At 36.7% G+C, this 20,713-nt stretch overlaps 1 protein-coding gene across 1 annotated transcript; it reads left to right on the top strand.

Moving 5' to 3' along the window:
* Positions 1–9,623: 9,623 nt before the first annotated feature.
* LOC104281467 (sodium-dependent neutral amino acid transporter B(0)AT2-like) lies at positions 9,624–20,176 on the top strand (the record flags this gene model as incomplete). The annotated part of the gene is made up of 3 exons (XM_009879466.1): positions 9,624–9,912; positions 19,445–19,602; positions 20,050–20,176. Coding segments are annotated over exons 1-3 (574 nt in total), but the record flags the coding sequence as incomplete, so codon positions are not given.
* Between the last annotated feature and the right edge of the window lie 537 nt (positions 20,177–20,713).

Here is a 20,713-nt window from a genome sequence, read left to right as displayed (position 1 = left end):
TACTCAAATTCTTTTTTTTCTATTTAGCAGTGTTTACCATTATCAAGATCTCATTAAAGAGGAAACTTCAGAAAATACTTAGGAAAGATTGCTTAATTTTGTCTTGGCTGATATACAGGATTTTGGTTTAAACATAAACCATATTAATATAACGATAGAATTACAGCCTACGTTTGGTACATATCAAACACTCCCTTTGGGCTCAGCTCCACACTTCAGATTCAAGAACAAAAAATCCCATTGGTTTTGATCTGTGCATGAAAAACCAAACCGTTTCATGGCTGTTCAGAATTGTCACTGATACTAAAACTGAGTAAGTGAAACTACGAAAGCATCTGGTTTTAAAGAAACTAGTTCTGACTTTTCTTGTTAAAGAAACTAGTTTTGCAGCATAAGCTGATTCCTGTTGACCTTTAGTGTCTTTTCATTCTAAGAGTTTTCTGTTTTCTTGTAGGCAAGCAACTGAAAAAGTAGCAGTGCTGATGAGAATCCTATAGATTGAACAACTGTCAACTCTCTTTTCTCTGCTGTGCAAAAGCCTGTATGCACAAAACTTTTTAAATGTTGAATTTATAAGAAAAAAAATCACAGGTTATTCAGAAACACAATCAATCTACTAATTACAGCTATTCCTTTTGGTATAAATTGCGTTGTTAAGATATATTGGGAGTAGTTGCTGCTCAAGTGGTATGGAATTACACCACTTTGGAAATATTTGATAAGAATCTTGTTGGAAGACAGATTTTTTTTTTTTCCTGAAATTTGCTAGGGTACAACTAGAAGTGTCCACAACATTAAGGACACATTCACCTGTGTCCCCAGTAGGAGCTCCCAGCAGGAGCTTTTCCATGTGACTTTAAAGATCTCGGAATTCTCAGCTGATTGCAGAATAACTTTGACTATCAGCAAGTGGCATCTCAAAACTCAAGTACCTCCCTTCTTCCTTGAAATCTGATTGAAAATAATCTTGCCACTACTCAATGAATGTTCTTGAATGATGTAGGGGAAAAAAGTATCATTAACAGATTATCAGCTGGATACACAAAACCTGACGTGCCCTTACAACGTAGCATGAAAGAGCAATGGTTAACTGTCAGAACACTTGCTTTAGGCAATGGCAGTAACTGGACTGAGCTTCCCAGAAACCAATGCTGAAATAGAGCTCCTATTTTTTATCTTTCACTCTTAAGACTAGGGGTTGCTCACTTTCTATATGGGAGAAAGAAAATAAAAAGATTGCATAATGCTGTGTACAATAATGCCTTGAATCTGACTCATCATGCCAGGAGTCTGTTTCCCACTTTGGGAAAATAGTTTTTTGCTGCTGAAAAATGATATTGGTTTTGTATTTCAGGTGTCAGAAATAGAAATGTGTACTGCAGTGCTAATGATTCAGCATACTCTTCTTAAGCCAAAATGGAGAAGGGATGGGAAACTGAAATAAGACGTTTACAGTGTTGGATTTTCTGTAGTGGAATTGATATTAGTCATGTTCTTTTTAAAGACATAGGGATTTACTGTAACATAACTTGAAAGCATGTTTCATGTCACTAAATTGAATAATCAGATTTGAGGAGAAGCAAGATTTCTGTTAACCTGTCTATGAACAGTTCAGCTTCTTTGCTTACGTATGCAGAACGGACAAAGAAGTAATCACATAAATTCTTCCCAGGGACAACTTGATTACTTACTGATACATTCGGTAGCATAGAGGGCTAAGAATTAAGATTTCCAGGCAAGTACGTATCTGGTAATGCCTAACTTTCAATACTAGATTTTGCTACTTAAATAACTTCAGCACTTCAATGGAATATTTAATATACTTTTGTATCCTCTCACTTTTGTGAAGCATGATAAGATTTTGTAATATAGTAGTGGTTCTCTTGTAGTTTACATGGTGAACTTGGAGATTTTGTTTTAAGTTGCCAGCAGTTATGCCTTTTGAGCTTGACCAGTCAAGGGAGGAGTATTATCAGAATTGCTGAGGTTTCCTCAGCAGTTTAGCTGGAGGACAGGTAACTAATGAATTTGTTCCTTCAGTAAAGTACATATAAGAAAAGACTGCAGAATAAGAGGTACATTTTCTCCATCTGAATAGGAAATTACTGTTAGCACATCATGTAAGTCCATGAAGTATTTCAGTGAAGTTGATTTGTGAGAAGAAAATACTGAGAAATCTGTGAAAGCAGACAAGAAACTACAGTAAGGTAAATAAAGTCTTTAGAGATCACATGCAATGAAAGTTAAAAATTGACATTCAAGAGTTCTAGTTTGTAGCATTCTCTCTCGGATATTTCTGTTTGGCCAGTGATTTGGAAGAAGTCATACAAGCTGTTAAGATCAAGTCTCTTGATAATGAACAATTCCAAGAAAGAAATCTTGCTATTTTTGTGAAATTATTGTGTTTGTCTTATAACGATATATTCTTCTGTAACTCAAATTTAAGGAGACTAATCCATGAGAGAAGTTATCTGCATCTGAGACTCTGGAGGGTTGTGATGTAAGATAAAGCCAGGAAGAACATTTTGTAGGAATTAAGAACAAATTTCCCAGCAATATGAAACAGGTGCAGTGTCACTAATGTCTGTATAACTACCCATATTTGCAGCAGGTGTGAATTCACTCTTCCATCTTTAAATAGTTTTTCTATAAACTAAATTACTGAATTGTATAGAGACACCAGAATAAAAAACTTAAAAACATTCACTTTTTCTAATGCTTTCAAGTCTCCGGTAGCCCAAAGAGTTCCTATTTTTTTACAGTGTTACATAGTACATGTAACATGTATTAGCATGTCTCAGATCACATCACTGGAGAATGCAGAGAAATGTTAAGTTTCATTGTATAGAATAGAATTATCTTTCATTATGATTGAGTTGAATACGTGTTGAATCTATATCTGTTACTGACAGGCCGCAGTAAACTAGGTAGGACAAAATGCTAGACTGTATAGTCCATGCTGCAGAGCAACATAAAGACTGCTACAGTAGATAGATGAAAATGGGCTTGACTAGGCAAAAAGACTATGGTGCATATTCTTATTTCCGCCAAAGAACACAATGCTGCATTGCAGCAGTAATTCAGTCTGTGCAATGAGTACTGTAACACAGTGTAACTCTTGCTGAAATAATTATCAGTACACAGATTCCCCCAGTGATAGCCATTCTAAACAGCCACAGTACTCTCATGAAGCCTGGTTTGCTCCTGCAGTCTTCTTTCTCTCTTTAACACTCAAATCTGATGGTCGTTATCTGTTTCCCCTCCCATCCTGCAGACTAACCGCAGTCTTTTGTTCCTAAAACTTTGGTTTTCCTTTTTCTATTTTGGTTGTTCCCATCATGCTTTCTTCTGCTTAGCTCATAGACGTGTATTTGAGATACATTTGATTGGTTTTCTTCAAGGTGTAAAGTTCCTCTTCACTTTTGCATGTAATATTCACCCAATGATTTCATACAGACTGACACCTCTGGCATGAATATATGATATTTTATGAACATCTGCCGTGGTGAGCATCCTGACTTCTGGTTCTGTGTCCTCTGCTGAATCATACTGGTTTCTTCTCTGGGAGTCAAGGTGGAAATGTTGTGAACAGAAGTGTAAGACACAAGCTTGTGGGACTGGCTGGTACAGTGCTCTATCACAATCTTCCTTCAAAGCAGAGATTCTAGTAATATGAACCGGCTGCAGCTTTATATTGCATTTTGCTACCTCGACAGCAGCATGTTGGTATATTAACCGCTTCATCGGAGAAGAACGCAGAGCTCTTTTTCTCCCTTTAGTGGCAAACGTTGTACTTAAGGTATCAATTCTTTCCTTCTATTTTTTTATGATGTAGCCTTCTAGCAAGTTGTTTTCTGTCTGGACTTTCTTGATCATCTTTTATGAAGTGTGAGCACACTGTTTTAATTTTTTCCCCTTGTTTCCTTCCATCTCATGTTGAAGATTTATGCAATTTTTGATCAAAGAAGATTTGAGGATTATTTGTAATGCATTAAAATTTGAATGTAGATGGTTTTGCTGAATTGCTCTTTTCATCAGATGTAAAAATGAGATAATAAATGAAAGAAAGTATGCTGTGTTAGTAAAGAATAGAGGGTTTGTTGGACTTTCCTTTTCAGAGAACAGTGCTAGTTTTAAGAAGGAATGTAATGTAAAAATAATTATGTTTTAATTTATGTCAGAAAAGTATTGCTAAAATTCTTTAATATTTAGTTGTATCAGTTGTTGTTGGATATTTTAAACATGCAATTGCTTTACAAATGGCTTTTTATAGAGGCTTGTGCTGTAATTGCAAGAACATGGGACAGTTGTACTCATTATACTTTCAAATTTGTAAGTGAGATTTTTTAGTGCCTATTTTTCTGTAGATCTTGTGAAAATCTCCAGCCTCATAACTTTTAAGTGTTCCCTGATATTACACAGTTGAAAGAACTAGAAGTAAGATCATCTAGTAAGTGTTGGTATATTGGCATGTAGATTAGTCTAATAGAGATACATGGAAACAAAGCCCTTACCAGTGCCACGGTGAAGAGGAGCAGCATTGGACAGAACTAGTGCAACTCCCTTACTAAGCATTACATGTAAGAAAGACTGGGAGAAAAGGGCATACAGCAAAATTTTTCAGTGTGTCTTTTGGTGCTTTGTCTAATGAAGTTCCTTTGAGTCTTACTGAAAATGCTTGCAGTTTGGTCAGCGGAGGCTTTACAGGTCTTATCTCGCCATGCCAGCATTTCTGAATGCAGGCGTGAAGCTGAAGTAAAAGTTCTATAGTGAGCCCAGATCTCCCAGGGAGCTAATTTGGGTCTGAATTCCCTGTCGCAAGGGATTATTACTGCTTAATCTGCTAGTAATGTGGCAGTCTAATCAGGTTACTTTACTTCTGCATGCTGGTGCACTAAAGCTTGATTCTTCTTCCATAGAAGAAAATAACAAAATTCACACAGTGTTCTGCGAAGCAAAGTTTGGGTCTGCAATTTGCTTGGTGTGTTGTAAAAGTTTCACTGTTTTATCTTTCAGTATGAGAAAGAAATAGCAATTTTAAGATTTCAGGAACAGTGCTAGTAAAACATCATAAAAATGAGCATAAAAATGTTGGTCAGGGGGTTTGGAGCACCTCACCTGTGAGGACAGGCTGAGGGAGTTGGGGTTGTTCAGCCTGGAGAAGAAGAGGCTCTAGGGAGACCTTATAGTGGCCTTCCGATATCTGAAGGGGGCCTACAGGAAAGCTAGTGAAGGACTCTTTATCAGGGAGTGTCATGCTAGGACAAGGGGTAATGGTTTCAAACTGAAGGAGGGCAGATTTAGACTATATATTGGGAAGAAGTTCTTAACTGTGAGAGTGGTGAGACACTGGAACAGGCTGCCCAAAGAGGGATCCAAGGCCAGGCTGGATGGGCCTTTGAGCAACCTGGTCTAGGGGGAGAGAGGTGTCCCTGCCCACAGCATGGGGGTTGGAACTAGATGATCTTTAAGGTCCCTACCATTCCATGATTCTATGAAAAATCTAGCTGACTGGTTTGATTTAGTAAGCTGTTTCCAAATGTTTGTTTACGCTAACTCAGATTACTGGTTACTGTCAATTCTGTGACAAAATAATTTTCTGAAAGTTCTTCTAACTGAGCCATGTACTAATCAGCAATTTGTATTCTGTTAAATTCCATTAAACAATACAGACACTTGTCAGATCATTTCAGGATTATTTTTAGATTGTTTTAAAAGGGGATTTTACATAAGAAAAGGGATACCATCTTTATTTGTTCATTTCAGTTGTGGAAAAGTCCAGATAAATATTATATTCTCCAGTAAATGTGATAATAAAAATTTCCCTTAGGTGTTTTCATCTGACACATGACATCATTTGAGTCATGAGTTATGAAAAGGATGAGTAAAACTGCCTGGAAACCAGAATGAAATCAATTGAGCAAATTTCATGATCAAGATAGAAGATAGAAAAAAAAAAGCCAAAAAAATCCCAAACCCAAACAAACAGCTTTAATTAGGCTAATATACATTTTAGACATTTTGCTTTTAATCCAAGGTGCTGGTAATAGTATAGTATGGCAATATTTTAAAATACATGACAAGATCTAGGACTTGGAGTTTAAAATGATCCCAATAATAGCTGAATTTACAATATTGAATTCTGTAGTTCATTAGTAAATACTGTGCTTTGTTATGTAGATTTTTTAGGGACACCTAGGAGGAATATTCCTATCCCATAATGCTGTATTACTGCACAAAACTGTACAAAAGTTAGCTGGTAGTGGAACTAACTGAAAGAGCAGTTTAACAGAACATGACATGATATTTCCTAATTACTCTTTGATGCTAATGAAGAACTTCAATAATGGAGTGGATCCAAATGATGTGGGAACCTAAAATAGCATGAGTTGAAGTGCTGAAGTTCAATACTGTGATGTATTAAAAAAGTGCTTGTTCAGTGTTTAGCCAAACTGTGCTGGTGAGTAACTTTACTAGGTACGTCCCTATTCAGTCTTCGTTTGGGAGCATTCATATGTAGACCTAGCTTCATCTGAGTAGTTTGGCATCTCCCTTCTGTGTGGGTTTGATTTGAACCAAAGAGAGAGGATTCTGTGCATATCTTAGAGGGTGTTGTGGGAGTGCTGACCACACAAAAGCAGACTCCTTGCACAAAGCAGCTTGGACCATGCTTTGTACACATGTACCTGGTGGTAGCAGTGCCTGGAGAGGTGGAACTCCTCATTTGGTTGGGTACTGACTCCTTTACTGCATAGAACAGGTTGTTAAATCTAACAGTTGGAGATCACCTGTCGATTAGTGATGGATCCTGAAGGGCTGTCATGCATCCTTATTGTAGTGTGGTCAATCATACATGTTAAATTAAAAAACCAATACTGTTAGAACCCAGCAGCAGTCTACTGAGCATGCCTTGGCCCACATTTTCTCAAGCCCTGCAAGTACTGCAAGTCTACACAGTGATAGTGCTATGGATAATATCCTGCTTAATGGAAGATTAATGAAAGGGAAATTAATATGATACTGTCCTAGGAATAAAAGTATCAAACCTGGTTTATTCTGAAGTGTAGTAGTGCAGTGTTTAATGCATACCAGACAGAATGATGCAATTTCAGTTAGAATTGACTCATCTGTGAGAGCTCCAGATAATTCACGTTGCTGCTCTGCAAGTTACTGTATCTAAAATAACTAATACATATATGACCTTTTAAAATATTTGAATAAATGCTGATAGATGACTTGTGCCTTTTCACCTGAAAATATCTTTTGCTTATTACAGTTAGAGAAGGATTTCAGACCTACAGCCAAATACTGATGTAGTTTCACTTGTGCAGCTGTTACAGTAAGTACAGAGAGAAAATTGTTTCATTTCAGCGTACTCCCTGAACTTATTACTAGTCATTGGAACTGAGAAGCTGCCCTAATTTGCATGAGTGGAACAAAAGGAAAAGAAAAAATTGAAATATGGCTAAAAGTAGCAGTTGAAGTACTAGGTGCTGCAGCTTATAGTCTCAACGTTCTATTAGGACTGCTTTAATGCTTCAACTTAATGTATTATTGGTGTTTGCATTCTGGTTCTACCTAGACAGTCAGAGCTAAGAGCTACTGAACCATACATGCACTAGAAGAGAGTGTAGTCATCTGAAGCATTTATAGCTGAAAAGACAAGACAGGTAAAAAGAGGCCTGAGCAGGCATTCATTAGCCCAGACATACAGGGTAGAGTATTAGGATTTCTCTATTGTATTAACAACTCTCTTTCTCCATTATACTGCTCTGTGTATAGCTCATATATGTATTTTTTTTAAGAACTGATATGAGTCAAAACAAATCCCAATACTAGTTCTACCACATGTCAGAAGGAAGGTTTATAGGACCCTGAACCTTTCCAGTGACAATGGTGAGCATAAAGCAGATCACAAGCCCCTAAGCTCTGCTGTGCTTAAAAAACTTGGGCTGACTGCCAGAGCTGGAGTTGCTGAGAGGAGGCACTAACAGAAGGGAGAGGGAAAGTGAGAAGGTGGTGACAGGAGTTTAGGGAATGAATGAAAGAAAAGAGGTTATGGTAGAGTTTAGTATGCAAGTGGAGTGAAGTTCAGCTTCCAGAGCCTTGGAAACTATTGAAAAAGGTAAATGTTCTGTCGGCCAGGAGGCTGGTGACAGTACTTATGGTGACAAAGGTTTTAGTTCTGTTGTTGTGAAGTCTCATCTTGATAAGCTGTGGGCTGGGTTCCAGTGGCTTAACGTCTTTCCCTCTGGTCTGTCACTGAGGCAGTGAGGTCCTTGACCTCTCAATTATTATGCTAACTCACAGTCCAGTAATTCCTTGCAGCTGTCTTGCAAGGAGTTCATCAGAGCATGATGCAGCCTTTTTCGTGTGGATCAGATGTTGCAGCAAGTCCATAAGCAAAAGCTAAAAGGTCTTATGTGTCCTGGAGTAATATCTGACTCTCATCAGTTAGCAGTTCTTGATTAGACTCCTTGTGTACTCCCTCTTTAAGGTTTTCATGAAGCTTAACACATAATCTAAATCCCTTTTAAGACTCTTAATTGTGCAGATGGCTTTGCACATACGTACATACTAGTTTTATCCCATGTGATTAGTGAAGAATTTCTTGAAAAACATTCCTCCCCAAAATCTTATGGTTACCTTCAGTATGGCAGCTGCAAGCTAGTTTGTCAGTCTTTTTAAATGATTTGTTTTGTTAAAGAAAAACACATATTCGAGTGCAGGCATTTTTGTGTCTACATACACGCTTGAAATGGCAGGCTTTTTAAATGGCTTTGGTTATGGCTTTTCAGACGTTTCAAATTTGTTTAATCATGTAATATTTCCAAGAAACTTTATAAAGCATTAAAGCTCATAAGAGATAAGCGTCACTCCTCTGAAAATGTAATTTGATTATATATTGCTTGATGAAGAATACAGGAAAATAAGTCACCTTCTTTTTGAAGCACCAGGTATATCCTATATAAAAAAAGATTAATTGCTGCATGACTTTCTGAAATGGTTTGAAAAGCTTAACTTACTTTGTTTAAAATACATTTTTAACAAATTCCAGTAGAGCTGTTAAGTCAGGAAGTAATAGAATTGGGCTCCTAAATTTTATGCAAAGTGCATAGCCCATCATGTCTGATAAGAGGAATCTTATGATGTCAAACCATGAGCAATTAGCCTAACAGTCTTTAGGAAATAAAAACCCAAAATAAACAAAGCCCCTCAGCAAGTTAATGAGATGTATTCTACATAAATATTTAAGACTAAATAGTGGACTTAAACCACTTCCAGATTTTAGAAATTCGCATTCCTTTCTTCTCTTTTTCTCCTCTCGTCAATTCATTGAAATAAGCAGAAATGGGTAAACAAAAGCCTATGATTTCTTAAGTCAAATTTCTTCTGCATAATAGTGTAATATCTTTTTTTTTTTTTCCCCTGACAGATACTTTCAGTAGAACAAGCATTGAGAAACGGAAGTTCTTAGTCTTGATTCCGTGGCATCAAGAACTCATCAGGCACCATCTTCAGTCTATTTCTTCAATATTTTTGGCCAAGCAGAGGGAGAGCTTTCTTCAGCGCTTGACCAACTGTCTCACCTGGACTTCCTTACTGTTTTTCTCATATTACAAATGCCTAAGAACAGCAAAGTAGTGAAAAGAGAACTAGATGATGAGGTCATTGAGTCAGTTAAGGACCTTCTCTCTAATGAAGACTCTTCAGATGATGCCTTTAAGAAGAGTGAACTTATGGTTGATGATCAGGAAGAAAAAGATGTAGATGTTGAAGAAGGCTCAGATGTAGAAGATGAAAGACCTGCTTGGAACAGCAAACTCCAGTATATTCTGGCACAAGTTGGATTTTCTGTGGGATTGGGGAATGTGTGGCGATTCCCATATTTGTGTCAGAAAAATGGCGGAGGTAAGTCTTGTGATAGCTAGTTGTAGCTAAATAATGAAGCTACCCTTTCAGATTTCAAGGTTAGCAAAGATGTTCACAGTAGAACCTGCTCCAGCATGTCAAGTTTTTCATTAATTTCTGCCAGAGCCCATGAGGAAAATCCCATATTCTCTTTATTGAGAGAGACGCATCTGTTTAAGTAGCAGATTCTTCTAACTTTCCATTTTCTCATTTTAGGGGAGAAAGTTCTTGATATGACCTTAACTAGGGATTGAACTAGTAGCTAAGCAAAACACGTATTTGTGGAAGGGTTATGTTATTTAGGACCTGGCTATTATTGTGCTGAAGTGTTCTTTTTAGTACTTGGACAATAAATCAAGGCATTAAAGCTGCATCCACTTGAAACACCAAAGTAGTATTCAGTCTTTAGTATTTAGCAGTACTAAGCTTTCCCATGTTTACTTTTTAATTGCTTTTAGCTCCTTGGCCGTTTGATCATGATTTACTTTCTGCAAGAACAACAAAATAGTGTAGGAGTGAAAACGATTTTTTAACTGATAATGAATAATTTAAATCACTAAGGAAATGCATCCTTTTTGTGCTGTTATATAGATAACTATGTTCCTAAATAACAGTTTTCCTTTCCCTTAGAACAGTAGTATCAAGGTGTTTATTTATTAGCTGTCCATAGTAGAGTATAAAGTATGAGACTGGAGACCTTCCTTCCTCTGTGAAGGATATGCTTTATCCTATGCTATACTATTCCCTGCTATACTACATTAATGCACATCCCATTGTAGATAATTATTTAGTTGCCTTCGAAACACATGGCACTTTTTATGATAGAAAAAATCAATCTGTACCACAGACTAGAAAGTAAAGAGCAACATTTTATTTATGGTAGAATTTAAAAGCTGATTGACAAAAACAATGTAATTGAGGAGTACAGAAATGAGCCTAGAATGTAATCAGAGTAAAATTTTGTACTTTATTTGTTTTCCCTCAGTCAGCTCACGCAGTAAAAATGGGGTTTATACTTTCAAATACTCTATCTCCAGGATAAAGTCTAAACTCTTTTTTATCTAGTTATTATAAGATATTTTTCACTCTCAGTTAACATCCTTTTTTTCTTCTTTATTCTGGGGAGAATGTCACTGAATAGTTGATCTAGTGATTTGTGTGGAATCTAAAATTTTCTTCATCTATAATTGTATTATTAACTGAGAAAACACGCTGAATGTAGTTTCTTAGAAAACATAGCTTTTCAGTGGATAGCAATCTCATCTAGTCTGCTAGACACAGTATAGAATTGATTGTGTATCCCTACTAGTTGAAAAAAAATATTTTTTTTAATTAACTGTTTTTAAAACAAACTTGTTCATAGTTAAAGGTGTAGCTATTAAAATGTTTATATTCTGTATCATTTCATCCTAAGTATGGTGTCAAGATGTAGTTTCAAGGACAATGCATTTACAACATTTTGTTTTGTGTAGTTGTGTCCCTTTTGAAAGTCTGTGTTTAGCATAGTTAGTTACTGATTTTGCAAACCTATTGGATCCTTATTCAAACAACAGACATCAGTTGGTGTGCTCCTTAGGCTGTTGGTTTCATATCATCAAGCGCTTTTGAAGCTACTCTGCCAGTGAGTGAAAATTTAATTAAGATCAAATATAAATAAATTAATAATTTAATATTTTAGGAAAAAACCTAAAACCAACCTTCAGGGATTATGGCACTTCATTAATGAAACTCAAAAAAATAAATATAGAGTCATTTCAGGTTGAAATTAAATGTTTTCCCCTGTCTTGTGATTGTGGGAACTTGGATGTATAACATAATCTGTGGAGACATGATACTTTCTGCGCAGGGCTGGGACAAGGTTTTATTTGTTTTTTACCAATAACTTTGCACTGTTTTAGTGAATTGCATCCTTCAGAACCACGGAGAAAAGCAACTGAAAAGAAAAGCTTTTCTGGGTTTCAAGTTAAGCATAGTGCAAAATGGAGAGGGTGACATAAAACATTAAAATGTGTACAGTACGTTGGTGTCTGTATATGGTGTACAAATGCACAGGGAGTTCTCAGAAGTGTGTAACAGCGGGAGTGAGGAACAACTTCAAATGCATGGTAAGAAAAGCTACTTGCATTTTATATGAGGTTCCAGTTTATTTTTTTGTTTTATATATGTTTAATTCTAGATAAAATTAGAGTGGTTTTATGCAACCCATTTTAAATAGCAGTGTCAGAACTGTTCTGTAGTCTTTTGCTGAGAAAGTTTTACTATAAATACCTGTTGAAGTCTCTGAGTATAACGTAAATAGTTTTTCTGTGCATTTTCACTGGTATTCTTTCAGTGAAGAATATGACTAAGTCTCCACCTTCAGTTTTGTCCAAACATTCTTCATTTTCTTCCCTATGTTTAAAGAACTTAATCTGGCAAATACCATCAGGTGAGAGGAGTTTATTAAAACTCCGTAAACTAATAAAAGTGCTTCAAATTAAACCCCAAAAGAAGTAAAAACCATCGTTACTCATTATTTTCCTTCACAGGTTTCTCCCAACATTAAGTGTTCCAAAGCTACCAGTAAAAGAGAAGGCTGTGTGGGAGTCTTCAGTTTTGTCTTTTTTTTTTTAATGTCTGTTTCAAAAAGAACAAAACCAACAAAATAAACATAGAAAAGACACAGCCAAGTTAGCCATAATAGATGTATATTATTAGAGAATTTTTGTAGATAATAAAATTGGGGGTTTACCACCCTGTTTTATAAAGGGAATGGGTTTGTTTGTGGCTATGGCCTGTGGTATGGCAGCACTCCTACCTTCAGAGCTCTGTACTGCTTCAGTGAGGTATCTCTGCTACCGTCTTCAAAGGTAACTTGTCTATCACTACATTGCACTGACATTTGGATCCATAGGTATCTTTGCAATCTTTGCTTCTAGGACTGGTTTCTACCATGAAAACAACTTCCTTCACTTTATTTCTTGTCATTGTTTAATGGTTTTTCCTGTTAAACTCATAAATATTTGGAGTAATATCTGATTTTTTTTTTCCTCAACTAAGTTACAGCTAGACTGTATAGCTCTTTGGTGGCTTTCACACTTGGTTATTCCCTCGTTGTGAGAGGTGAGAGAAAAGGCTGGCAGCAGCTAGGATGAACTTTGATCCACATTGGGGATGTAGCAGTAATGCAGGAAGTATCATGAGAAAAAAAAGAGGCTGTGAGGAGACAAAGCACTCCAGGGCACTCATTTTCTTGACTTAATGTAAGAGGAAGGGCCCAAACGAGTTGGGCCCAAAGGAGTAGGCTCTGTGAGTGAGAGGACAAAAGTGTTCAGTAAGGTTTTGAGGAACTGACTGTAGATCTCTGCCTCCTTCACCTCTGTCCTCACCACAGGTCCTCTTGCCTCTTGTAGGCAATGCCCAGTATCTGCTGTTTAAGCCACCTCTTCCATTCTTTGCAGCCTAACAGATGAGAAAACTATTCCCTCCTTGATGCCTCACAAAGGTGATTTGCATTGGAGCTTGGATACACTCTAACTTAGCTTTAAAGGTTTTTTTTCTATTTCTCATCTTTACACTATACAGTTTGTTTATTTCCTCTTTACTGTATGAAGACCAATATGTGTGTTTGTTCTAGGCACAGTTCCTGTAAAACAATTTCATAACCTATGTTAGCATGCAGTAGGTTCAGAGCTGTCTCAGCTTCCTATGATTATAGTGAGCCTTAAAAATAAACCACTCAGGTCTACCCAGTCTTGCTGCGAGGCTAATGAAAAGTGATAAACTAGACTATATTTTCGTGCTGCTCATTGCTATCATCTTGTGAATTGCTTCCACACCTTCCACTTTTTTCAATCAAAGGAAATATTTAAAGTTTATTCTGTTTAGTTGTCATTTTCCTTTAGGATTAGCAGAAGTAAAACAGTACTTTCACATATTAGAAATAAAAAAAGCAAACTAAATTAGCTACCCTGCTAGCATAAATGATATTAGAGTGAGTGTTACTATGAAAATAAGTGAACATAGTTATCTAAGAGATGCTTCTAGTGTTGCAGGTGTTTTTGGGAGTCTACAAAGTATTGCACATCCGAATACTTTGTGTTGCATTTTCATGAGTATTAACGTAATTTTACTGATTTTTTTTTTTAAGGTCAGTCTTTTTAATATCTCCGTGATGTAAAAAGTCAAAAGAACCAGTAAATAATGATAGATAAAAGCTATGAACAGCACAGGGAAATCTGTAGCAGATTACCTTGCCATTTTGGAAAGATTGACATGAATAGAGTTTTACATCGTGACTTTTTACAGTTAGATAGTCTGGATTTTTTACTGAAATGCCAGCAGATTAAACAGTCAAGTTCTGTGGTCTTATAAAAAGCACAGCAGCTATTGCTGAGAAGTGCAATATAAATTGTTAAAGACTAAGTAGTTATTAGAGGCTACAGTCTGATTGTCTAGTACAAGCAGAATGGGAGCAAAGCAAGTGTTGCCTTGTATTCCCCTTGTATTCTATGACTGAGTGTGGATTCAGTGACTTCATTATTTACCTTTTGCTCAATTTATAATCAATGCCTTGAATTCACTGATGACTTCAATACTATTTTGTGAGTTCTGGTTTAAACTCAAAATTTATTTGTACTTCAGGGTGCTGAAGATGTCTTAGTTTTACTTTGCAAGTGTAATTCCTTATTAAAGGATTTTCATCCTTTAAGCATAGGTGTTTTTTTTAAATGTGCACACCTGAATATATTTAAACTGTTAAAGACTAGTGACAGAAAGACTATCAGTAGGATAGACTACAAACCTACAGATATAAAAAAAATCTATTATCAGAGTTCTCCTGATAAAAGCACTTCATATTTTGGAATGGTAAATAATTTTACTTATAGAAGCTTATACTGTAAATCTGTAGTGTTTTGTTGCCCACTTGTCATAACTTTAAAAATTTTAACATTCAACATTAAGTTGATTTTCATCTTAATATCAACTTCTTGCTGGATTTCTGTTAGAAAACTGTAAGGACTAGGATGTCTCTTCAAGACAGTGGTAAATCTCACCTTCATTGAATAAGAATTAAACGGGACACTAGGCAATTAAAAGCTGGCATAGCAGCAGTTGAAATACATCTGAAAAGTTATTATATATTTCAGGTTTTATCAAGAATGGATAGGAGAAGAAAAGTTATATAGTATCAAGATGGTTATGTCATCTTGCATTATTTTAAACTCTTTAAGCACTATGAACTATGTTATTTACCCCTGAGCATTTATAAGAACTTAAATCAAAACCAGTGTTAATGTTCCACTTCTAACAATAGTCTTGCCAAAGGTGGTGCACGTTGCAGTATCAAGAGAAGCAATTTGTCAGTTATCCCATTGCAGTTCTTGGTTAAATAAAAAATTAAGAAATCAAAGCAGTGCGGTATGTGGTCAACAGTTCCTCATTTTCTTTTTTGTATCTTTGTCATTTATTCTAGTGAAGACAGATGACGATTTTTTTTGTTAGATTTTTTTTATCCTCTGATATTGAGATGAGTTTTTAATATGAAAGACAGTATTTAAGGCCAAAATATGCAAAAAATGACCTTACAGTAGGATGATTTTTAAAATGTAGAAAAGAGACCTGGAGATCCTGAGCTGCACAGAATTGTAATATTCAGAAGTCTGCTTAGCTGTTGGATATAGCAGATGGCATAACTAATTGTAGGATGCCATTCAAGGCCAGCATGTATAGTTTATTGATCTAATTCAAATAAAAAATATACAACACTGTAACTCCAAGGACCCTTGTTTTCATGCACAGGCAAATAAGAGACATGTCGAGCCATTTCCATAATAATTCTGTTTTATGATGAAGTGTCTTATAGTTCTTTGAAGTATGCCTAGCTTCAAGGAAAGGGTGAAACAAAATAGTTTTCCAAAGACGCTTGTGGTGTCCTGTTGACACAGAAGACCTTTGCAGTTGTGATGTGCAGTTGTATAATCCAGCTGTGTCCAAGCTGTATTGCACTGAAACTCACACAGGCACTGTTTTCCATGATGTCCTTCATTTGGCGAGGGGCAGGAGCTCAGCAGGGAGCCCAGCAGGCTTGAAGGATCAGAAGAGCAGCACTTCTGGTGCCCCACACAAGCCCTTGTACAGAGGTGAACTCTGCTGGCTGCCCACACTGAATTACAGGGTCATGCCATGTGTAATGTAATGTGGAGTTAACACTGCATTTATTTAACTCGTTTAGTTGAATCCAAGTGATAAATCTTGCAATTTAGATTGATACTGCACCATAAAACACCCATGTAAGCCCAGTCTTTAAACATGTGCTTAACTTTGCAGCCTTGTGACTAAGGTTGTGGACTGGGAAACTGAAGAGCTGGGTTCAGTTCCTGCTCTAGTACAGTCCTCCAGTGGGATACAGGGTAAGTCACTTAGGCCCCAGTTTTTTTGAGTTGTTTAGGCTTGTCTCTGCTCAGCTGTGAAACACATATCTAATTCAGACCTCAGGTATCATTTACAGTAGTATCGTACGGTGTAAAAACAATGTACTGTTGCATTCCAATTAATTGTATGACCATGTTTTTAAACACAGTGATGCCAAAGCTTCTCATTTGCAATGTGAGTTAACAGTACGCTTCTTCTCACAGAAACTTTGAGAGAATGTTGATGAAAACAAGTGTACTTAATGGTATTGTTTGTCTTATATACTCCTTTAAAGACAGATAGTCTCCTGTAAGTGATTGCAGTACCCTTCTGCAGTTTTCCTCAGATTTATTTCCTTCTGTCTCTGTTGTCTCTCTTATCATAGTAGAAAGTCAGTCTTTTGCATTCTTTCTGTTTTGTGTACGTACAAGATGAACCAGAAGAGAGAACAAAGTGTTGAATGGGAATGTAGGGCTATCTCAGTAGAAATAATATTTAAGTCAACACTATAGTGTGCTGAAATGAATAGCTAGGCCATGATGTTTGGCTCCATGAAAGGAGTATTGTAACCTCAAAATCAGTATAGTGTTCCTAGCTTGGCATAGGTGTTGACCAAATGCTGCTGTAGCAATATCATTGCATGTCATATTATGCAATGAAAGTAAAACTCAAGAAACTATTTCATTGCTAGGAAAAGCCTATAGACTATGACATAAATAAGATCAATATTCTTTGTCTGATCCACCAGTAGTTTTTCTCAGACTTTATTTCCTCTGTCTTTTTTCCTGGTATTCTTAAAACTGTAGTTACTCCATGCTTAGGATCATTGTAACATCTTTATAATGGAAGATTATGTCCAGTTTGTGTGTATTTCAAGAAGAGCAAAGAGGCAAGTGGACCTAAATAGGGGCGGATAGTACCAGAAGATCTGAGGCTTCTGACACAGCTTAGGAAAGTTTAACTTTTCTATAATAAAGCGTATTCCATGAGATAAGATGACTACTAAGGTGTCGTGACTTAGGGCTGGGCCGACCACTAAACAGGGACAGACGCTCTCTAACCCCTCCTCCCCCCCCGAACAGGAAGGAAAAGGGAATGAAGCAGACAGACTTTTGGGTTAGGAAAGAAAAACTAAAACAGCTTTAATGAAACAATAATAGAAATAATACTGAAATGATAAAAATAAAGAGCTATATATAACTACATATAAGCCCAGTATTGAACCCAGCTCCTCTGGATAGCAATCCCCACTGATGCTGCAGAGCCGATGGCACTGGCGAAGCCCCAGGCTCAGCAGTGGTGGGAGCTGGGTACAGGGACCTGGATTTGGCAGCTTGGGATCAGGATCAAAAGCAGGAGGTCAGATGGAGTCCTCCCTGGACGCCAGCCTTTGCAGAAAGGGAAAGAAACTCTTGTGATCACTCAATTTATACTAAATATGACATATATGGAATGGAATACTCTCGTTGGTCACCTGTCCTGTCTATTACCCCCCAGAGATGCAACCTTGTACTTCCTTGTGACCCCTCTTACTCCTCGGCACCCCCAGCGTGGCACACAAGAGCCAGCAGTGGCCTTGGTCACTACAGGAATAAGTATCAGCAAGAGCCTTTCTGCATCCCAGTCCCAGGCAGTAACTGCAAACATCAGGTGTTATCACTGCCAGTAGCACACATTGTCTGCAAAAACATGCTGCTAACTTCAGAAAGTGCAGCCTCTTAGAAGAGACTAAACTGGGAAGTAAAAAACACTAAACAGAATTAGGTTTTTTAGCTCAAACCAGGACATAAGGATATGCAAATGACACTCTGTTTTGATAGACTCTTAGAAAAGCCCTACAAAGTTGCTGGGTGAAGAAATTTAAAGTAGGACTTAGCTTGAGTTGAGGATAGATTTCAAATTGGTTTCTGAACTTTGCTCAGCTTCTCGCTTGTCACAGAGATGAATAGACTGATTATACCGCTTCATGGCTCTGAGTCTAAGCTTCCGAGATCTTTAGATGTTTGCTTTGTAGCTCACTTTGACATGCTGCAGTTACACCTCTGAGTTGCTTTTCTTTAGCCTTACATTGGTTGCAATCAAAAATCCTGAGCCCCTTGAGTCAATTGGCTGGCAGAGTACTCTGTGTTGCAGTGTAAGAGCCACACATTTGAAAGTTAGGTGCCACGTTAATAACTGCTGAAGCTTAAATGTTTTGTTAGCTCTAAATGTTTTAAATGTTTTCTTAGTACTGAATGCTCTGCAAAACCAAGGAGGAAGTTAGGCTCTGGACTTGCTATTGCACTTACTGTGTGGATATGTTTACTTCTAGTTAGTTTTACTGAAATAAACAGAAGTACATCCTTAAGTTAGAATTGTGTATGACCACTTCCTGGGAATAAGAGCATGAAAAAAGTTATTGTTTTATGTATATGTGGATGTATATATACATCTACTTACACATATGATGAAGTAACAGTTGAATTTTCAAATATGTCTTCAAGGAGAGTTTGTGACTACTGTAAGATCTGGATCTACAACATTTCATTTCCACCTCATGTCTCTAGTCTCTGTCTGGAGCCTGGTAGAAATGACCTTCTACAGTTTTCCTGCTTAGCTAGAGAGAGTCATTATTCTGTACACTGGGAAATACCCTTTCTGAGCATCTGAGGTGCATGGGGAGAAATCAACAGATGATCTTCTGAAACCGCTTAAGATTGGATGAAATTTGGAACGTTGTATGCAGAGTATTTTCCATATTTCTTTTATAAATTTGTTCTTGCTGCTTTGTTAAAAGTTGAGGTGTAGAGTTTTTTGAGGAGTGCTGACTCCGCTCCTGATTGACTCACTATATTTCTAAAAAACTTTGATCGAATGCCCAAAATGTCACACAACCGGACAACTAGTTTAGATAATAATTCACTTTTATTGCGGTTTGCCCCAAAATGTTACAGTGCTTTAGAAATGCAGTGTCTCTGGGTTTTTCATGTCTTACAAGGTATATAGGCAACATTCAGATAAAATCACTCTTTGCATGTGAATAAAAAGGCTTTGCAGTGGATGACACTAACTCAGACTTGAAGCTATGAGGATTCACCTTTGTTGTGTCAAGATCTGACTCTCTTCAATCGCTCTAATTTATGCTTTGTCCCTTTTGTAGGTGCCTATCTTGTACCATACTTAGTCTTGCTACTGATAATAGGGATTCCACTCTTTTTCTTGGAGCTTGCTGTGGGGCAGAGGATCCGCCGAGGGAGTATTGGTGTGTGGAATTATATCAGCCCTAAACTTGGAGGAATTGGATTTGCAAGCTGTGTAGTAAGTTTTTAGTGTTAACTGTGTGATGTGCTTTCAGTCTGTACAATTTAGACTTTCTGTTTTGCAGCTGGGCATCAAGGTCAGTTCACAATGTTTTGGAAGATCTTGAAACTTAGATGAGCATATTAAAAAATGTGATATAGATGTATCTGCAAAACCAGTCAATTTATGTTTTGTGATTCTGTTGAAATTAGAAATTAGGGAGCAGAATAGTCTTTTGGAGCAAAAACTCCTGTACAAGTGTCGGTGTTAAGTGATAGATACAGAGAAATGTGGAAATATAGACAATAGCATGTATTTTAATTGGACAAGCCATTCAGTTCTTACTCTGACTTTAGTTAAAATTAGAACTTCAGCAGGGATTTGTTTATTTGTTTTTTATTTTAATTTACAAATGTAGTTATTTAATGTAACTTTTTGAGCTGTCTTTTTTTGTTGTTTTTACAGGTGTGTTTCTTTGTAGCCCTTTACTACAATGTCATTATTGGATGGAGTCTGTTTTACTTTTCCCAGTCTTTTCAGCATCCATTACCATGGGACCAGTGTCCATTAGTTAAAAATGCATCTCATACCTGTAAGTCTATATTGATGTTTTTAAAAATCGTGTAAAATACACAAAATTTGAGATTTTCAAACAAAAAGTAAAAAATCCCACAATTCAAGGAGGTGTTTGTGGGAAAAAGTGGTGTATACAAAGCTGCTTTTACACCTTAATATGATATCACATTACAGTATTTGGAAAAAATACAACCAAAAACCTAATCTAAGATAAATATACTGTATTTCAAAGGAACATTAATGTCAACAGGGTCTTAAAGAGTGCTAAAATTATGTGAATGCTATCTAGTATATTGCAGAAAAAAACCTGATTTTTTTTTCTGATTTTGATAGTGCTTTTTATTCTTGGTGAAGAACGACAACGGAAGAAAGATATTTCTATATTTCAGTTAGTAGAACTTCCTGGTGAAAAGCAAAGAGCGTTGCATTACTAACAAAGTAGAAAACGAAAAACTGTAAACATGAATGAAATGCATGTGATAAAAGCATTATTTGCTTTGTAAACCAATAGAAATAATTTTTTAACTGGTTGAAGGGAAGAAGACAGAGAGTT

Source organism: Apaloderma vittatum, unplaced genomic scaffold (assembly GCF_000703405.1).
Source record: "Apaloderma vittatum isolate BGI_N311 unplaced genomic scaffold, ASM70340v1 scaffold22452, whole genome shotgun sequence".
Taxonomy (NCBI): domain Eukaryota; kingdom Metazoa; phylum Chordata; class Aves; order Trogoniformes; family Trogonidae; genus Apaloderma; species Apaloderma vittatum.
The sequence above is the reverse complement of the archived record's forward strand: the minus strand, read 5'-3'. Positions and strand labels throughout refer to the sequence as shown.